Source organism: Paramisgurnus dabryanus, chromosome 10, assembly GCF_030506205.2.
Source record: "Paramisgurnus dabryanus chromosome 10, PD_genome_1.1, whole genome shotgun sequence".
Lineage (NCBI taxonomy): Eukaryota > Metazoa > Chordata > Actinopteri > Cypriniformes > Cobitidae > Paramisgurnus > Paramisgurnus dabryanus.
Window position 1 is genome coordinate 8792860 of NC_133346.1, and position 15058 is coordinate 8807917.

Sequence of the window (15058 nt, forward strand, 5' to 3'; positions counted from 1 at the left end):
TTTAATCTGTTTAATAGTCAGGTTTACCTCATGCATGGTTAGCAGGTAGTTTAATATGCTCTGCAACTCATCTTCTTTCACTCCGCGGTCCTGAAAAACACACAGGTTACATGTTAGCAGGCCTATGTGAAGGCTCAGCAGAACTGGGACATGCCAGAGAGTAACTCATGAACATCTACACATTCCCTGACCCTTGCCTTTACAACTGACCATGGTTTTATGATGGAAATAGATGGTAATACATTTGATGTATTGATTAAAACCATGATCAACTATTGTTATATTTGGTGTAAAAACATGGTAAAAAAGGTTTTGTTAAAATTGACAAAGCATTATAGCTATTCTCTTTAATATAAAATGATTTTTAAAACTATATTTTTATAGTTATCATTATAATCTAAACGATCCTTAAAGGTAACACCAATGACTGGGTAAAAATATTGATTCCCAGATTTTATTTTCTATTTAATTTAATGAAACAACATTGATTCAGGAAATCACTGAATAAATTCGTAATGTCCGAGCTTTTACTTCAGCCCTTATAAATAATGTATTACATATTTCAAGCTTCTGCATGAAGAGAAAAATGCAATGAGGTGTGTTATACAGTATGTAGTTGCTTTACATTAAGCTGACTGCTTTTTTTAAGGGAAATATGAATGTGTGTGATATTGAGGGCACTCAGTCAAAGCTCTCGTAATGCTAATAACTGCATGGAAAGTGAGACAATGTGGAAAGAGAACCGAAAAACAAAAAGGCAACGGCTAAATGAAAAGAATGTGCTGCTAAGCAACGACATCGTGCTTCTTAAAACACGACAATAGCCCAGAGCAAGAACACCAAGGGTCCATAAGAGACACATTGCTTTAAACAAAACAAAGGCAAATAACAAATACATTTCTGCTCGACTACCTTATAAACTGAATGAAGTCCCCAAATTAGCATAACTTGTGTTATTTTAACAAAGCAGATGCGTTTCCTGGCTGCCACTTCTGGGAAACTAACAAATTTAATTCGGGTTACCCGATTCATGGCAATGACATGCCAAATAAAATCAGCTGCGAGAAACAAAACGCTGGTTCGGGTCATAAAGCAAAAAAGAAATTAAATGTACGTTAACAAGTACCAAGCTACTAGGATTTCAATAAACTCAGATTTAGACACATTATACGCTGTAAATTAATCAGATCAGTGCATTAAAAATATTCGGTAAGCTCCATTGACAGTATGTGCATGCCATAATTGTCACATAAAATATTCCTTATGCCTCAGTTAACAAACAAACATACTGCTTGCTTACTTGCTTACTGTAGTAAATGGCAGTACATATTGTTGTGACACTGGTCTTATGTTAAAGTCCCCCTGAACTCAAACTTAAAACATCTTTAAGCATCATAATAGCATAAGTAAAAGTTTTTCCTGAGATAGTAATTTTTCATGCTTTAAAATAGCTTTAATGTAACTATACACCCTTGCTTCATTTAGTATATGGGGTTATGAATATGCAAATTAGTTCCCACCTCTATTTAATCACACCAGCTCAGATCATAGATATAAATGTGAATTAGTCCCCACTTACACTTAATCGCACCAGACCATATATATATATATATATATATATATATATATATATATATATATATATATATATATATATATATATATATATATATATATATATATATATATATATATATATATATATATATATATATATATACACGGTACATGGATGCTACATAAGTCCGGTTTTGACAATGCATAGGTAAACTGTGAATCTGTAGCACTAATATTTTTGTAGCACTGATGTTACCAGGTTAAAGCATTCACACTTCACAGAAGTGGTGTGAAATTTTTGTTTGCATCCATGCATATCTACGGCTTGAACTACTCATCCAATTGTTCAACTGTGTTGATATTTTATGGAGAAAACACTCAATGGTGCTAAATGATAAATGTGCACATGAGTTTTTACTCATAAATTACATACTTTATGAAAATATGAATACTTTTATGATTAATAAAAGGTTTTTAATCCTGTTTTATTCCTTCATTCTTTTGAAACTGAGAGGCGAACAGCAATTATTTTTTGTGGTGATGTAGGAAGCTGCAAATGATGCGGTCAATACAACAAACAACATGAAAACAACAACATATGAAATATTATTTCGTATTGCCTCACCTTCAGAATGAGCTGTTTAAGGAAGAGAAGCATAAAAGCCCGGAGGGATATAATCTCCTTCTGTGAAGGTCGTGGACCATCTGTAAACAAGCAGTGATTAAAAGGGTTACACATAACTAAACTTTTAACAAACATACATGTATGACACTAAGACACATCTCAGCTCCTTAAAGGGACATTGATATTACGCACTGCCCGAAAATAGTCCCCTTGGGAACTTTCAATAGCAAGGGATTTTTTCGTGCAGTGTATAATATCAATACGCCTGCTGCAGCCATGTTACATCAGCAAAGTCCTTGATTATTACGCCAGAATGAGATTATAGTTCCTAGACATATCTGCCTAGAAAATCGCAACTTTTTATTTTCTGTCGGTCTTGGTACACGATGTAACTACAGAAGAGTCAAGTTTTAAATAGGAAAAATATCGAAATTCTTTGGTTATTTTTTAGCGCTATGCTAATGGTCTAATCAGATTCAATGGATTATGCTAAGCTATGCTAAAAGTGCTAGCGGCAGACCCGGAGATCAGCTGAATGGATTCCAAAACGGTAAGAATTAAATGTTTAACTCTAGTCTAGGGGAGCTGGAAAATGTCCCTTTAAAACGTGCTATCAATTGTGACCATTGATAAATAATTTAAGAAATGCTTTATATCATTTTGGTTCATAAATGTATGTTAAAGCTCATGTTTAAAAGACAAATTTAGGATGTTCTCTTTGAAGCAAGCATTAAACTGACAGCTAGAAAAATAGCATTTTCCCTTATCTATTAATAAACAAACTAAAATGTAACTTTTTTGTTCATTTTCTGGGACGAGGGGAAACCCAGAGCACAAATCTCCAAGAATCTTATAATAGCGTTGAACAAAATTCAGTATAGCAACATAAAACAGAAGAAAAACAAAAACATCATTTAAGACGCAGCTTAGGGAATACAAACCTCTAAACGACACACCAACCCAATTTTCAAACCATCTTTCTTAAATACACACACCCCTCATCTTTTATTGAACACATGGCACACAGATGTTATAAAGCTGCCATGAAAAATTCACATATCGGTCTGTTTGAAAGGCAAAAGTATAGCAGAAAGCTCAGCAAGCGAATGTCTTCCTCACATCAGAATGCATTCATCCTCACATTAGATTGCAGCACAATGTGCCATCAAATGTGTGCTAAGTGAAACCTTTTGTGGCAGTTATCAGTGAAGGGTTTTCATAAGTAATGTGGTTTCAAAATGTATCTAACAAGCTATAACAAATTAAGTGGAACAATCAAGCAATCTTTTTTTTTACTATATCACCCATGATGGATCAGATATTGCCGCGAAAGGCATCTTGCTTACTCAGTAGGCGGTTTACTTTATTTGGGGTTTTTGTTGAGAAAGTTGACACAAAATCTCAGCTATATAAGCTTATATTTCTTATTTATACACTAAAAATAAAACATGATTTAAAACCTAAGAATTTGTAAAAAATAAAATTATATTACATCTAAAGATAGTAATTAAACGTTCTTATCAAAGTTAACACAACACATCACAATGTAATAGATCCTTGAAGCATCATGGGAAGGGCAACATGGTTGCCATGGTGACATGTGTGCAGCATCTCACAGAGATAAGCAGCTACTGTAGACTATTTCAGTGTTATCAACACACAGCACAGAAAAAGAGCGAAACTGGAATTAAACACAGCACTGTAAAAATTATAATTAATGACCAAAGAGTACAACTGCCACATGCACAGTTTAATGCATATAAAAGAAGAATTAATCTTAAGTCTAAATAAAATGATTACTAGACATAATGCATTTTAATACTAATCTTATAATTGTTCATATGGTGTGTTTATAGCAACATTTACTAACCTGATATGTAAACTTTCAGTTTAGATAGCCTAATAAACCGAAAATTATCCAGACAAAACAACCGTTAAAATGTATAAAATTCCCTAATGAATAATTTTGCATGTAAATGCAATCTAAATGCCTGTGGTGAATTAAATTAAACTCTATGTGCTCCCTTTAGTTTTACAGAAATATTGATTATTAAAGCTGCATTCTGGACAGAATTAGCTCCAGGGGAGCGTGCATTGTGTACAAGCTCTTATTAAATGATTGGCCATGGGCTCTCTATGGGTACATAAAGCCAAGCGAAAAGTAAAGTGTGTTTCTATATTCCCTTTAATACAAATAAAAAACATTCAATCAAACGGAACATTTTTCAAAATGGAAGTGAAAACAGCTGGAGTTCATTTACTGTAGCATGTGCACAGTTTACAATGTACAAATGAGACTCCTTAAATTTGTTTTAGAGTCACAGTGTGAAACAGACACTCCATGTTGAGGTTTAAAGCTACTATTTGCAGAGTAAATTTCCACTAAGAGATGTAAAAACAAAGTCTGTTTGATTGATGATTTGTTAAATGTGACTGACAGGTTGATTTACGATGCAGGGCTGACTTTGATTATTCATATGATAAGAAAAGATTTTTGTGCGACATGTAGAGAGAAGCAAGAACTGCAAAACAATTGCATTGTTTACTGTAGTGTCACACGTAAACAAACTCAAATGCTAATTTCCTGATTATGCCATTTCCTTAACGGTCCTTCTGAACTGAGATTTTAATCGCTGGTCGCTAGCCTTTGGTATATACATTGCAGATGTGCATAAAACACTCACCTAAAGGATTATTAGGAACACCTGTTCAATTTATCATTAATGCAATTATCTAATCGACCAATCACATGGCAGTTGCTTCAATGCATTTAGGGGTGTGGTCCTGGTCAAGACAATCTCCTGAACTCCAAACTGAATGTCAGAATGGGATAGAAAGGTGATTTAAGCAATTTTGAGCTCAGTTACTGGGATTTTCACGCACAACCATTTCTAGGGTTTACAAAAAATGGTGTTAAAAGGAAAAAATAAACACGAATGCGACAGTCCTACGGGCGAAAATGCCTTGCTGATGCTAGAGGTCAGAGGAGAATGGGCCGACTGAATCAAGCTGATAGAAGAGCAACTTTGACTGAAATAACAACTCGTTACAATTGAGGTATGCAGCAAAGCATTTGTGAAGCCACAACACGCACAACCTTGAGGCGGATGGGCTACAACAGCAAGACCCCACCGGGTACCACTCATCTCCATTACAAATAGGAAAAAGAGGCTAGAATTTGTTCACCAAAATTGGACAGTTGAAGACTGGAAAAATGTTGCCTGGTCTGATGAGTCTCGATTTCTGTTGAGACATTCAGATGGTGGAGTCAGAAGTCTAGCCCTTTTGGGGATGACAGTCCAGGATAGAAAAAAGACAGACATACAAACAAACAAACAAAGAGATAAACTGAGGTTTTATATGGCACATTTGGGAAATCAGCGAAAGCAAAGAAGAAAACAATGATAAAGGAGAACTAGAGGGAGGAGATTAAAATGGGAAAAGGAAAGAAAAATGAAAAACTGAGGCAGAGAAAAAAAAACCTCTTGTGAGGAAACAGATTTAGAATGCAACACAAAAAAAGAGTGATATACAGCAGGGGGTTGAATGTAGCTTTCACACGCTCTGTGTTTTAGATAATATTATCCCCCAACCTTTCATTCAGGCAAGACACAACAGAAGTCTGAGATATAGAGCTCTGGAAAAGACACAGGAATGAGTGGGCAGTGTTTCAAGGTTTATTCATGCTTTACAGTGCTGACAAACACACTGCCATAACACAGCAGACACTGCACTGATTCTCAACCCCAGAACTCAGAGGCGAGAATTTCTGAACTAAACAGCTTTTCCTAAAATAGCAGTCTTGGGTAACATATTTTAGTATTGTTTAGTCCAAACTTCTCTAAACACAAGTCGCTGTCGTCAATCAAAATGTCACTCAATAATAAATAAAACCAGAACCTTATAAGGTGTAACACAACAAGCATCAAGTAAAACAATCACATTTCGTCAATGTAATAATTGTCAATGCTGTGCCGCACAAGCCCTGAAAAGTGAAGCCAAAATGTCTCGATTGCCCCACAGTGACTGGTCCTACTGGTATAGATCATAAACCCCGCCTCCATCATGTTATTCAATGGGACTTGAGACCAACTAAACAATTTAATTACACTTCAATTATCTTTTTTCCGAAGATGGTTTCTGTCATTTACTGTAGTTTTTACCACGCTGATGTAAATTCAAGTGTTTGTTTTTAAAATAAGTTTGTTTTAGCTTGTTTTTTAATGCTATTAAAATGGTGGTGTCACGTCATGATTGACAGCTGTGATATGCGCATTCTGCGAGAGCGAGGGCGGGGCCTTGATTTTGCGGCTTTACTTCCTGCTCACTACTGCGCAGGACTGGTCCCGAAATCGCTACTGCGCAGACTCAAGACCCAAGATGTCAATGACGTATCAGGACACTGGCGGCTTTAATTTTTTACCAATGGAAGGGAGCGAACAGGTGTCATCCATCTTTTTTACAGTCTATGGTCCTAACCAACTGGGACCACAAAAGCTTCAAGAATCAATCCTTTTCCATATAGCTTTAATTTTAAACATCAAATAAGTTCTGATTTGCTTTGATTTTGCAACAGCATTGTATTTTCAAAGTAATCCAGACCGTTGTAAAGATGCGCATTGTGCATAATTAGGAATGAAGTGTAATGCTGCGATTACACCAGCCGCGATAGAGGCGTCAAGCGCGAGTGATTTCAATGTTAAGTCAATGTGAAGTTGCGTTGACACGTGTCTGGAGGTCTTGTGGCACGAATGAGGCGTTTAGCACGGTACTCAGTGGTGTAGTGCAGGGTATACGCAGGTATACGGATTATACCCACCTCTTTATTTGATGGCAGGGGGTATACCCACTTCTACTGGGGGCATACATTAAGAGTATACCCACTTCTACTGGGGCATAAATTAAGAGTATACCCACTTCTCCAGACACCACTACACCACTGGCGGTACTCGAGATTCTGCCTCATGCTCGCGTCTAGTTCGACAGACTAGCGCGAGTTGAACAATTTGAACTTTGGCAGAAAAACGTGCTGCATTAACCAATCAGGAGCTTGCTCTATTAGTGACATGATTACAGAAAGGGAGCAGAGTCACAGAAGCCCCTCCCATGAAGCGAATTTCCGCGTGAATGTCTCGATGACTAGAATTTCACACGCGGCTTTCACGCGCGAATAAACCGAGTACACTCAACCTGTTCAAGCGGCAAACTAGGCGCGGTAGATGCGATTTGGACGCCTCAAATGCGGCTGGTGTTGCCCCACGGTAAGATTTATACAGTGGAGCATGTGCAGTACTCACCCAGGCCTTTAGGGGTAATGCTGCTGCTCTCCAGAGGGTTGCTGGCCCAGTAGTAATACTTTAGAGTGTGCATGAGCTGCAGGACGGTGCCCACCCGGCGGATGGTGCTGTAGATGGTGGCGGTGCCTATAAATTCAGCCGACAGATAAGTGTAGAGAGATAGCTGCACCTGAGAAACCAAACACACAGAAAAGACACATTATTCAGAATCGGCTAAAAGAGATTTTATAGACATGAATAGTTAGGGTCCTGAATGCTTTTTTTTTTAATACAGCAAACTGAAGAAACTTCTTTCTTTAGATCCAGATAAAAAAGGCTGAAAGTGCCCTAGACAGAAACACACTTTTCTATCTTTACAAAAGAAATCTTTCATATATCCGTTTGTATTTACCCTAGATGTTTTTTTGTTCTTTATCATAAAGGGCTTTATTCGCTTTGGGCAACTCAATTCTCCGCACAGGCGGCTGAGAAAAACACAAGCGGACGTACATTTTCCCCCGTGGCCATGTTTCTCAGGTCATTATCCAATCATTGAGACTTTGTGCTTTTGTAGAGGAATGGCACTTTTTTCTAAATTAGCACATCGAGACCCTTTGGCTACAGAACTTTCACACACACACATCACAGCCCATAAACTTCAAAGATAAAAATATCTTAATTACTTTTTACTAACATAACACAATTTTTACATGCAAAATGTTGTCTGCTATCATGGTACTGAATGTTTATATGACCATATGTACAGTGTGTACCATTGCTTTGGCACAGCACTTTAAAAAAAAATACAGAAGAATGCAGCAGTACTGTACCATGCTTCTTGTCCAAAAAGATGGCATTATAATTATATATTAAAGGGACATATCATGAAAATCGGACTTTTTCCATGTTTAAGTGCTATAATTGGGTCCCCAGTGCTTCTATCAACCTAGAAAATGTGAAAAAGATCAACCCAGTAACTTAGTTTTGGTAAACCATTCTCTTCAAGCATGTGAAAAAATAGGTCATTGAAATTTGGCTTCTCTTGTGGTGTCAAAAGGGGATAATACTGCCACTTAATTTGCACTATCCAACCACATCACTGCCATTAATTGCAGAGATCAGCTCATTTGCATTTAAAAGGACGCACCCAAAACAGCACATTTTTGCTCACACCTAAAAAGTGGCAATTTTAACATGCTATAATAAATGATCTATATGGGATTCTGAAAAAACTTCACATATTTGCTCTGGGGCACCAAAGTTTTATTTGACATATTAAAAAGGCTTGTGAATTGTCCCCTTTAATATAAAAAATATTGTAGAACAGAGGTTTTTACATTTTTTGTTAGCTGAACCCCCTTGACCTAAATAATTCACTTGAAGTACCCCCTGGGGTGGGGGCATATTTCAATAATTTAATAGCACATTTGCATGTTTATCTTTGAAAACATCTATTTTTATCTGTTTTAAAGTTTTTATTAATAGTATTTTATATCATTATTGTTATTATTACTGGACCTTCATCTGGTAATTTTCTTTTATTAGTACATAAAACATCTGTCTATTTTGCATGAGTTCTTAGTTTTCTGTAGAGTTTTGTAATGGTCACATGACATACAGATTAAATAATTATTTATTTCTTTTGAGTATGCAAGAGTTTTATTCAATTTTTTGTTTAAAAATTATTTCTTTACCTCATGATTTACCTCATATTTATCTCATGATTTATTATAATTAATTGTCATTAACTCACGAACCCTCTGCAATTCCCTAGCGAACCACCAGGGATTCGCAAATCCCAGTTTGGGAAACACTGTTGTAGAACAAATTACGAGTGTACTTATATTATATTAACCGATATGTCACAAAATAATAATATTTTGTAAATAATAAATGTGAAGTTTTATACTCCTCATATTTCTTAAATGTCTAATAAAGGAACAAACTGGACATTTAAAGGACCAGTGTTAGTTTTTAGTGGCATCTATTGGTGAGATTGCAAATTGCAACCAACCCCTCAATTTCGAAACGCATATGGTAGCTGCCACAGGACAAACATGTCGTCATCTGAGACAACATAGGGTCGCTCGGAACGCACTCTGTAGAACAGTTTGTCCATTTAGGGCTACTGTTGAAACATGACAGTGACTTCCATGTAAGAAGACCCACAGTGCATGTAGATAAAAACGGCTCATTCTAAGGTAATAAAAACAATACAGTTCATTAAGTAAAGTCTTTATACACCACTGATAATTTAGTTATGTATATTATATTGCATTTCTGTCAAGAGATCCTTCTAAAAGTCCCACATTGCACCTTTAAACCTTTTACACAAATAGTGATAAAGAATGTGACTCTGTATTTTTATTTTTTTAGCATGTGGTACAAGCTCACCTTAGCTGGTGTGTGTATCCAGATGGCTGCGTTAAACAGAACATGATCACAGAGCTGTTTAAGTAAAGGAGCTCCGTGTGTCAATCCATCAAGATATTTGGCAAAGGACAGAAACTGCTCCAGAACTGCTCTGGTGATGTGCACTCGAGACGACTGAAACGAGACAAAAAAAATCAGTTAAAGATTGAGACAAAAGCACATCAGAGGATATAAACAGATTATTATGCAAATAATTGTATACAGACAATCAACATATGAACATTAGAAAATCTCAGAAGTGGCAGCATAAGTTTGAATCAAACTTTCCCAATTTTGGGAATTCTACCTACCAAAAAAAGCAAACTAGTTTTAAAAATTCACCTTCTCCAGCAGATACCCAATGACCAGGAATCCTTTGCCCCCCAACATCTGTTCCTGCATGGCTACTGAACTCTTCAACAACTCCACCAGGAACGCAAGAAGAGTGGCACTGCAAACAAAAAGACAAAACAAACAATTGCATCGAAACGTACAGATGAACTCATACTGCATATCAAAATAGTAATGCACATCAGATGGAAAGCTGTTTCCCATACATGAGAATCAAGGCTCAAGGTGTCTGTAATACATCCACAAACCATAAAGATGGAAAGCTGTTTCCCATACATGAGAATCAAGGCTCAAGGTGTCTGTAATACATCCACAAACCATAAAGATGGAAAGCTGTTTCCCATACATGAGAATCAAGGCTCAAGGTGTCTGTAATACATCCACAAACCATAAAGATGGAAAGCTGTTTCCCATACATGAGAATCAAGGCTCAAGGTGTCTGTAATACATCCACAAACCATAAAGCCAAATCTCCAACTTTCATTACACTTTTTAGGAACACTTTAGATTCAAGATGTTTTATTCCACAATGAAAACACTGCATAAACGCAAACAATGTTGCATCCTCAACAAAACAGCAATATCATTACTGCCAGTGAGCATAAACGTGTCTTAGTTTCTGTAAAAAAGTGACATTTAAGTTGCCTTAAGCCGACGGATGGGCCAGTGACCTCACCCATCTCCCGGCTGACAGTAACCCCAGTGGGGAACATTACCATTGATCGATGCACCACAGACCTCTACTCCACTGATTATGCCTGCCAGCTCACTGCTGATCTCTAATCTACTCGCTATGCCTGCAAGCTCACAAAGCAGAACCGCACAGTGACCCGAGAAAAAAGGGTACGGCTACAGCATCCCACCATCTCTCTGAAGGATTGATTGAAAGTCTTTTTTCTCTCTTTTCTCGCTCTCACAAGCATCTCTTCAAAATCTCCCTAATTTATGACACACATCGCTCCCATGAAATAAGCTTAATTGAAATAACATTTCTACAAAATGACCTAAAGTGCATTCAAGGTATACATTTTTCATCAGGATGTATGTTCCCTGGGGATCAAACCCATGATCTTTTCATTGCACACAAATTATGCAGGATTGCAAAATAAGGTGGCATTTTGTTGATTTTGCGCTGTGTTCCGTAATTGCGGAATTGCGGAAAACTGGAGGGACTGATTAGGGATATTTATATATAGCAAAGCTAGAAGAAAGACTGCTGTAGTGTTACAAAAGCAAAAACAGCTGGTGTAATTTTATGTTTGCAGAGAGGATGCTAAAAATTATCATATAAAACTAGATGTAAATTACGTCTCGGAAAAGAAACATAGAATGCAACAAAAGTGTTTTAAAGGAAAAACTAAAATGCCAGTGTAGATTATCACGACTTTGAGAAATAAGTGCCATATGGTGAGTTTTAAAACGTAATTTTTGAAGAAACCCTAAGGGGCAAATTTCTAAATTTAGATCGGTGGATCTGCAGTGATCTGCATCAGAGCGTCTGTATGGTTCATATTTACCAGACGGTCGTCTCCACAGGACTGTCATTGGGTTGCCTGTAGTCCAGCTGAGAAAAGAGAGGGAAGAGAACCTGGATTCCTCCGATGGAGTGGATGGCACTATGGATGGAGTGAGTGACTATGGCCTTCACATCCTGCGTGCACATGGGAATACATTATTTATAAATATAATACATTCAGGCTTATTTATTAGACTCCCATATATATAAAACACTAACAATGAGTTAGATATATAGTATATACAATGTAATATTTCTCATTATTTTAACCACTTTTAAAGGATTAGTCAATTTTCTTAAAAAAATACAGATAATTTACACACCACCATGTCATCCAAACTGTTGATGTCTTTCTTTGTTTAGTCGAGAAGAAATTATGTTTTTTGAGGAAAACATTCCAGGATTTTTCTCATTTTAATGGACTTTAATGGACCCCAACACTAACAGTTTTTAACTCAGTTTGAAATGACTTTAAAGGCTTAAGGGTCTTATCTAGCGAAACGATTGTCATTTTTGGCAAGAAAAATAAAAAATATGCACTTTCAACCACAACTTCTCGTGTGACGAGCCAGCGCAACTTCATGTAATTTCGTAATGACGTGGAAAGGTCACGTGTTACATATATGAAATGCACATTTGCGGACCATTTTAAACAATAAACTGACACAAAGACATTAATTAGTATCATTCCACATACAACAACATCGAAACTTTCTCCACACTTGTAAACACTGGGGCAGAGTTTCGACGTCAAGAGGTCACGAATGACGTTTTATGGGAGGTCGCGCTGGCCCGTCACAGGACCGGGGGAAGACTAGAAGTTGTGTTTTAAAAGTGCATATTTTTTATTTTTCTTCCCAAAAAGTACAATAGTTTCTCTAGATAAGACCCTTATGCCTTGTTTGAGATTGTTTAAAGTCCTTTGAAACTGCAATTTTAAACTGTATTAAAACTGTTAAGTGGAATGTTTTCCTCAAAAAACATAATTTCTTCTCGACTGAACAAAGAATGACATCAACGGTTTGGATGACATGGCGGTGAGTATTATCTGGATTTTTTTTTAAAGAAAATTGACTAATCCTTTAATATATTGCACTACTTACTGTCCCTTGTCATATTTTAGCAGACCAACACTAACTATGGCTGATACTATTATAGTCACCTATATTTCGTACATACATACTGTGGTATAATGTATTACAAAAACACAAACTTAAAACTTAATACATCAGATGCAATGTGCATGAGCCAGCAACATCACAAACCTGCAGCATCAGGGCATGTGGCGAATGCACAAATATGGAGGAGTTTTCCCTGGGTGATGACTCCAGGCACAACTGCGCATCCGTGGCTTTAGCGTTATACGTGAAGGAGATGCTGCTGGCTAGTTTCCCATCATACAGCACCTGCTTATGGTGCTCGGCCAGGTGAATGTCGCTTTCCGACTTGAACTTGAATGTGCTCTGTGATGGAAAGAAACGTAAAGACAGACAGTAAATAAGTAACGCTCTCCCGTATGTTGTTTCTCACTTATTTTCTCTTGGCAACAGGCTTGAGGAGAGCACCAGGGACTGGCCGAATCCCAGAGGACTGATAGTATTAAAAAACCTTTAATTACCATAGTACAGAAAAGCCATACACACAGGCGCACATTATTGTAATGAAGCTCTGGCTGCAGAAATGGCCATTTCACTAATGGCTCTGAAAATGAGTGTGTGTGTGTGTGTGTGTGTGTGTGTGTGTGTGTGTGTGTGTGTGTGTGTAAATGTGTATGTATTCACAAAAACACTTTTCTGCCACTACTTATTTGGCCAGCCGAGGAAGACATGAGATATTTAACTAAAAGTATACACGATCAGCATGATGATACTTTTTATTACAGGGGAAAATTCATATTAAAATATATTTAATGCATTTAACACAAATTTAACTTATTCCCAACCAGCCATTTTTTGAAAAGTTGCCCGCCAGCATTATTTGTGATTTTCACAAGTTTCACAAAATGCCTTCCAGGAAAATTTCTTCTAAAATAAAATTTCTTCCTCTGCTTTCAAACAAACAATCAACAAACAAACAAACAAACAAAACGGGAAAAAAGTTTAATCCTATCTATATTTTTTTCTCTGCTTATAAACTCTTAAATATGGGTATTTTTCTTAAAAAAATATTTTTTTAGCAAAAAACTGAAATAATTGCATTTTTGTGAAGGAATTTTGTTAGAGATCAGATTCAGAATGATTATCAAAACATACACAGAGTTTAAAATTAGTAAATCATTTTTTGCTTCAGTTTTTTATAAACTGGGTAAGCCATCTAGTGGATAATCGCAGTATTACAGATAACCATAAAAACTCATCAGAAACACTTTTTTATGCAAATGTTTTCTTTTAATTGATGAGAAAACTCATCAATGGCGGGGAAAGAGTTAAGGGGAGGTCACTTTAGACTTTTGAGCATGCAAATATTTTTCGGACGTTACTGTGAATATACTGTGAGCAGTTCGTCAATAACTTCTTACGCTTTGTCCATTTTTCAGTAGAAAAAAGGTCACAGCGTGATGTACCAGTTTTGTACTGGTACATATCTCAACATTTGCAGGTCAAAGTTCACCAGACTTGAACTTCAGAACGCAATGAAATGCAAAACATCTTTGCACAAGCTTGCATACGCATGCATATGAATGGAAGTCAATGGAACAAAAAGTGTAGTGTGACCACTCCTTTAGTGTGCAAGTCACACATTTTGTTGTCCACAAGTTTAAACCTACAGCAGTTGTATTTATAGTCACATTTTATATTGACCTTTATGCATTTAGCAGGTGGTATCTAAAGCGACTCACAGTGCATGCAATGATTTTTATCAGCATCGAACCCACATAACTTTGGTTGCTCCAAACGCAATGCTCTACCAAATGAGCTAAAGGAACAAGTAATAGTTGCAATTTAAACATACAAAGAAATCTAAATCCTACTGTATATTGTTTCTTAATACATAACCTAAATGGCATAGTATATTTGTGAAAGTCATTCAAACTCCTACATTAGGCATGTCATTCTTATATGTATGCACGCAATGATGCTGTAAATCACATGATGTGAGAAAAATGGATAACATGTAATTGCATCAGTAGTCTAGAGACAGCACTTGTGAACAGAAAGTAAGTATTGAGACATAAAGGGACACACTTTCAAACACACGCAGAGCAATTTTTCAAAAACAGTACGATGCAAATAAGCCCCTGCGCTGGCACTGATTCGCTGAAGTTTCCACAGGACTGCTGCCAACGTGTCCACTTAGCAACGCACTGGCTGGCACACAAGC

At 36.7% G+C, this 15058-nt stretch overlaps 1 protein-coding gene across 20 annotated transcripts in view; it reads right to left on the reverse strand.

Moving 5' to 3' along the window:
- Positions 1–15058, reverse strand: part of nbeaa (neurobeachin a) — a 140187-nt gene that overhangs the window by 47195 nt on the left and 77934 nt on the right. For all 20 annotated transcript variants that reach the window (XM_065260241.1, XM_065260332.1, XM_065260323.1 and 17 more), the window contains exons 9-15: positions 13003–13200; positions 11739–11872; positions 10213–10321; positions 9853–10005; positions 7480–7648; positions 2183–2262; positions 28–90 (exon numbers count right to left, since the gene is read on the reverse strand). In XM_065260241.1, the coding sequence (XP_065116313.1) occupies positions 28–90; positions 2183–2262; positions 7480–7648; positions 9853–10005; positions 10213–10321; positions 11739–11872; positions 13003–13200 (906 nt within the window). The remainder of the gene's footprint in view (positions 1–27; positions 91–2182; positions 2263–7479; positions 7649–9852; positions 10006–10212; positions 10322–11738; positions 11873–13002; positions 13201–15058) is intronic.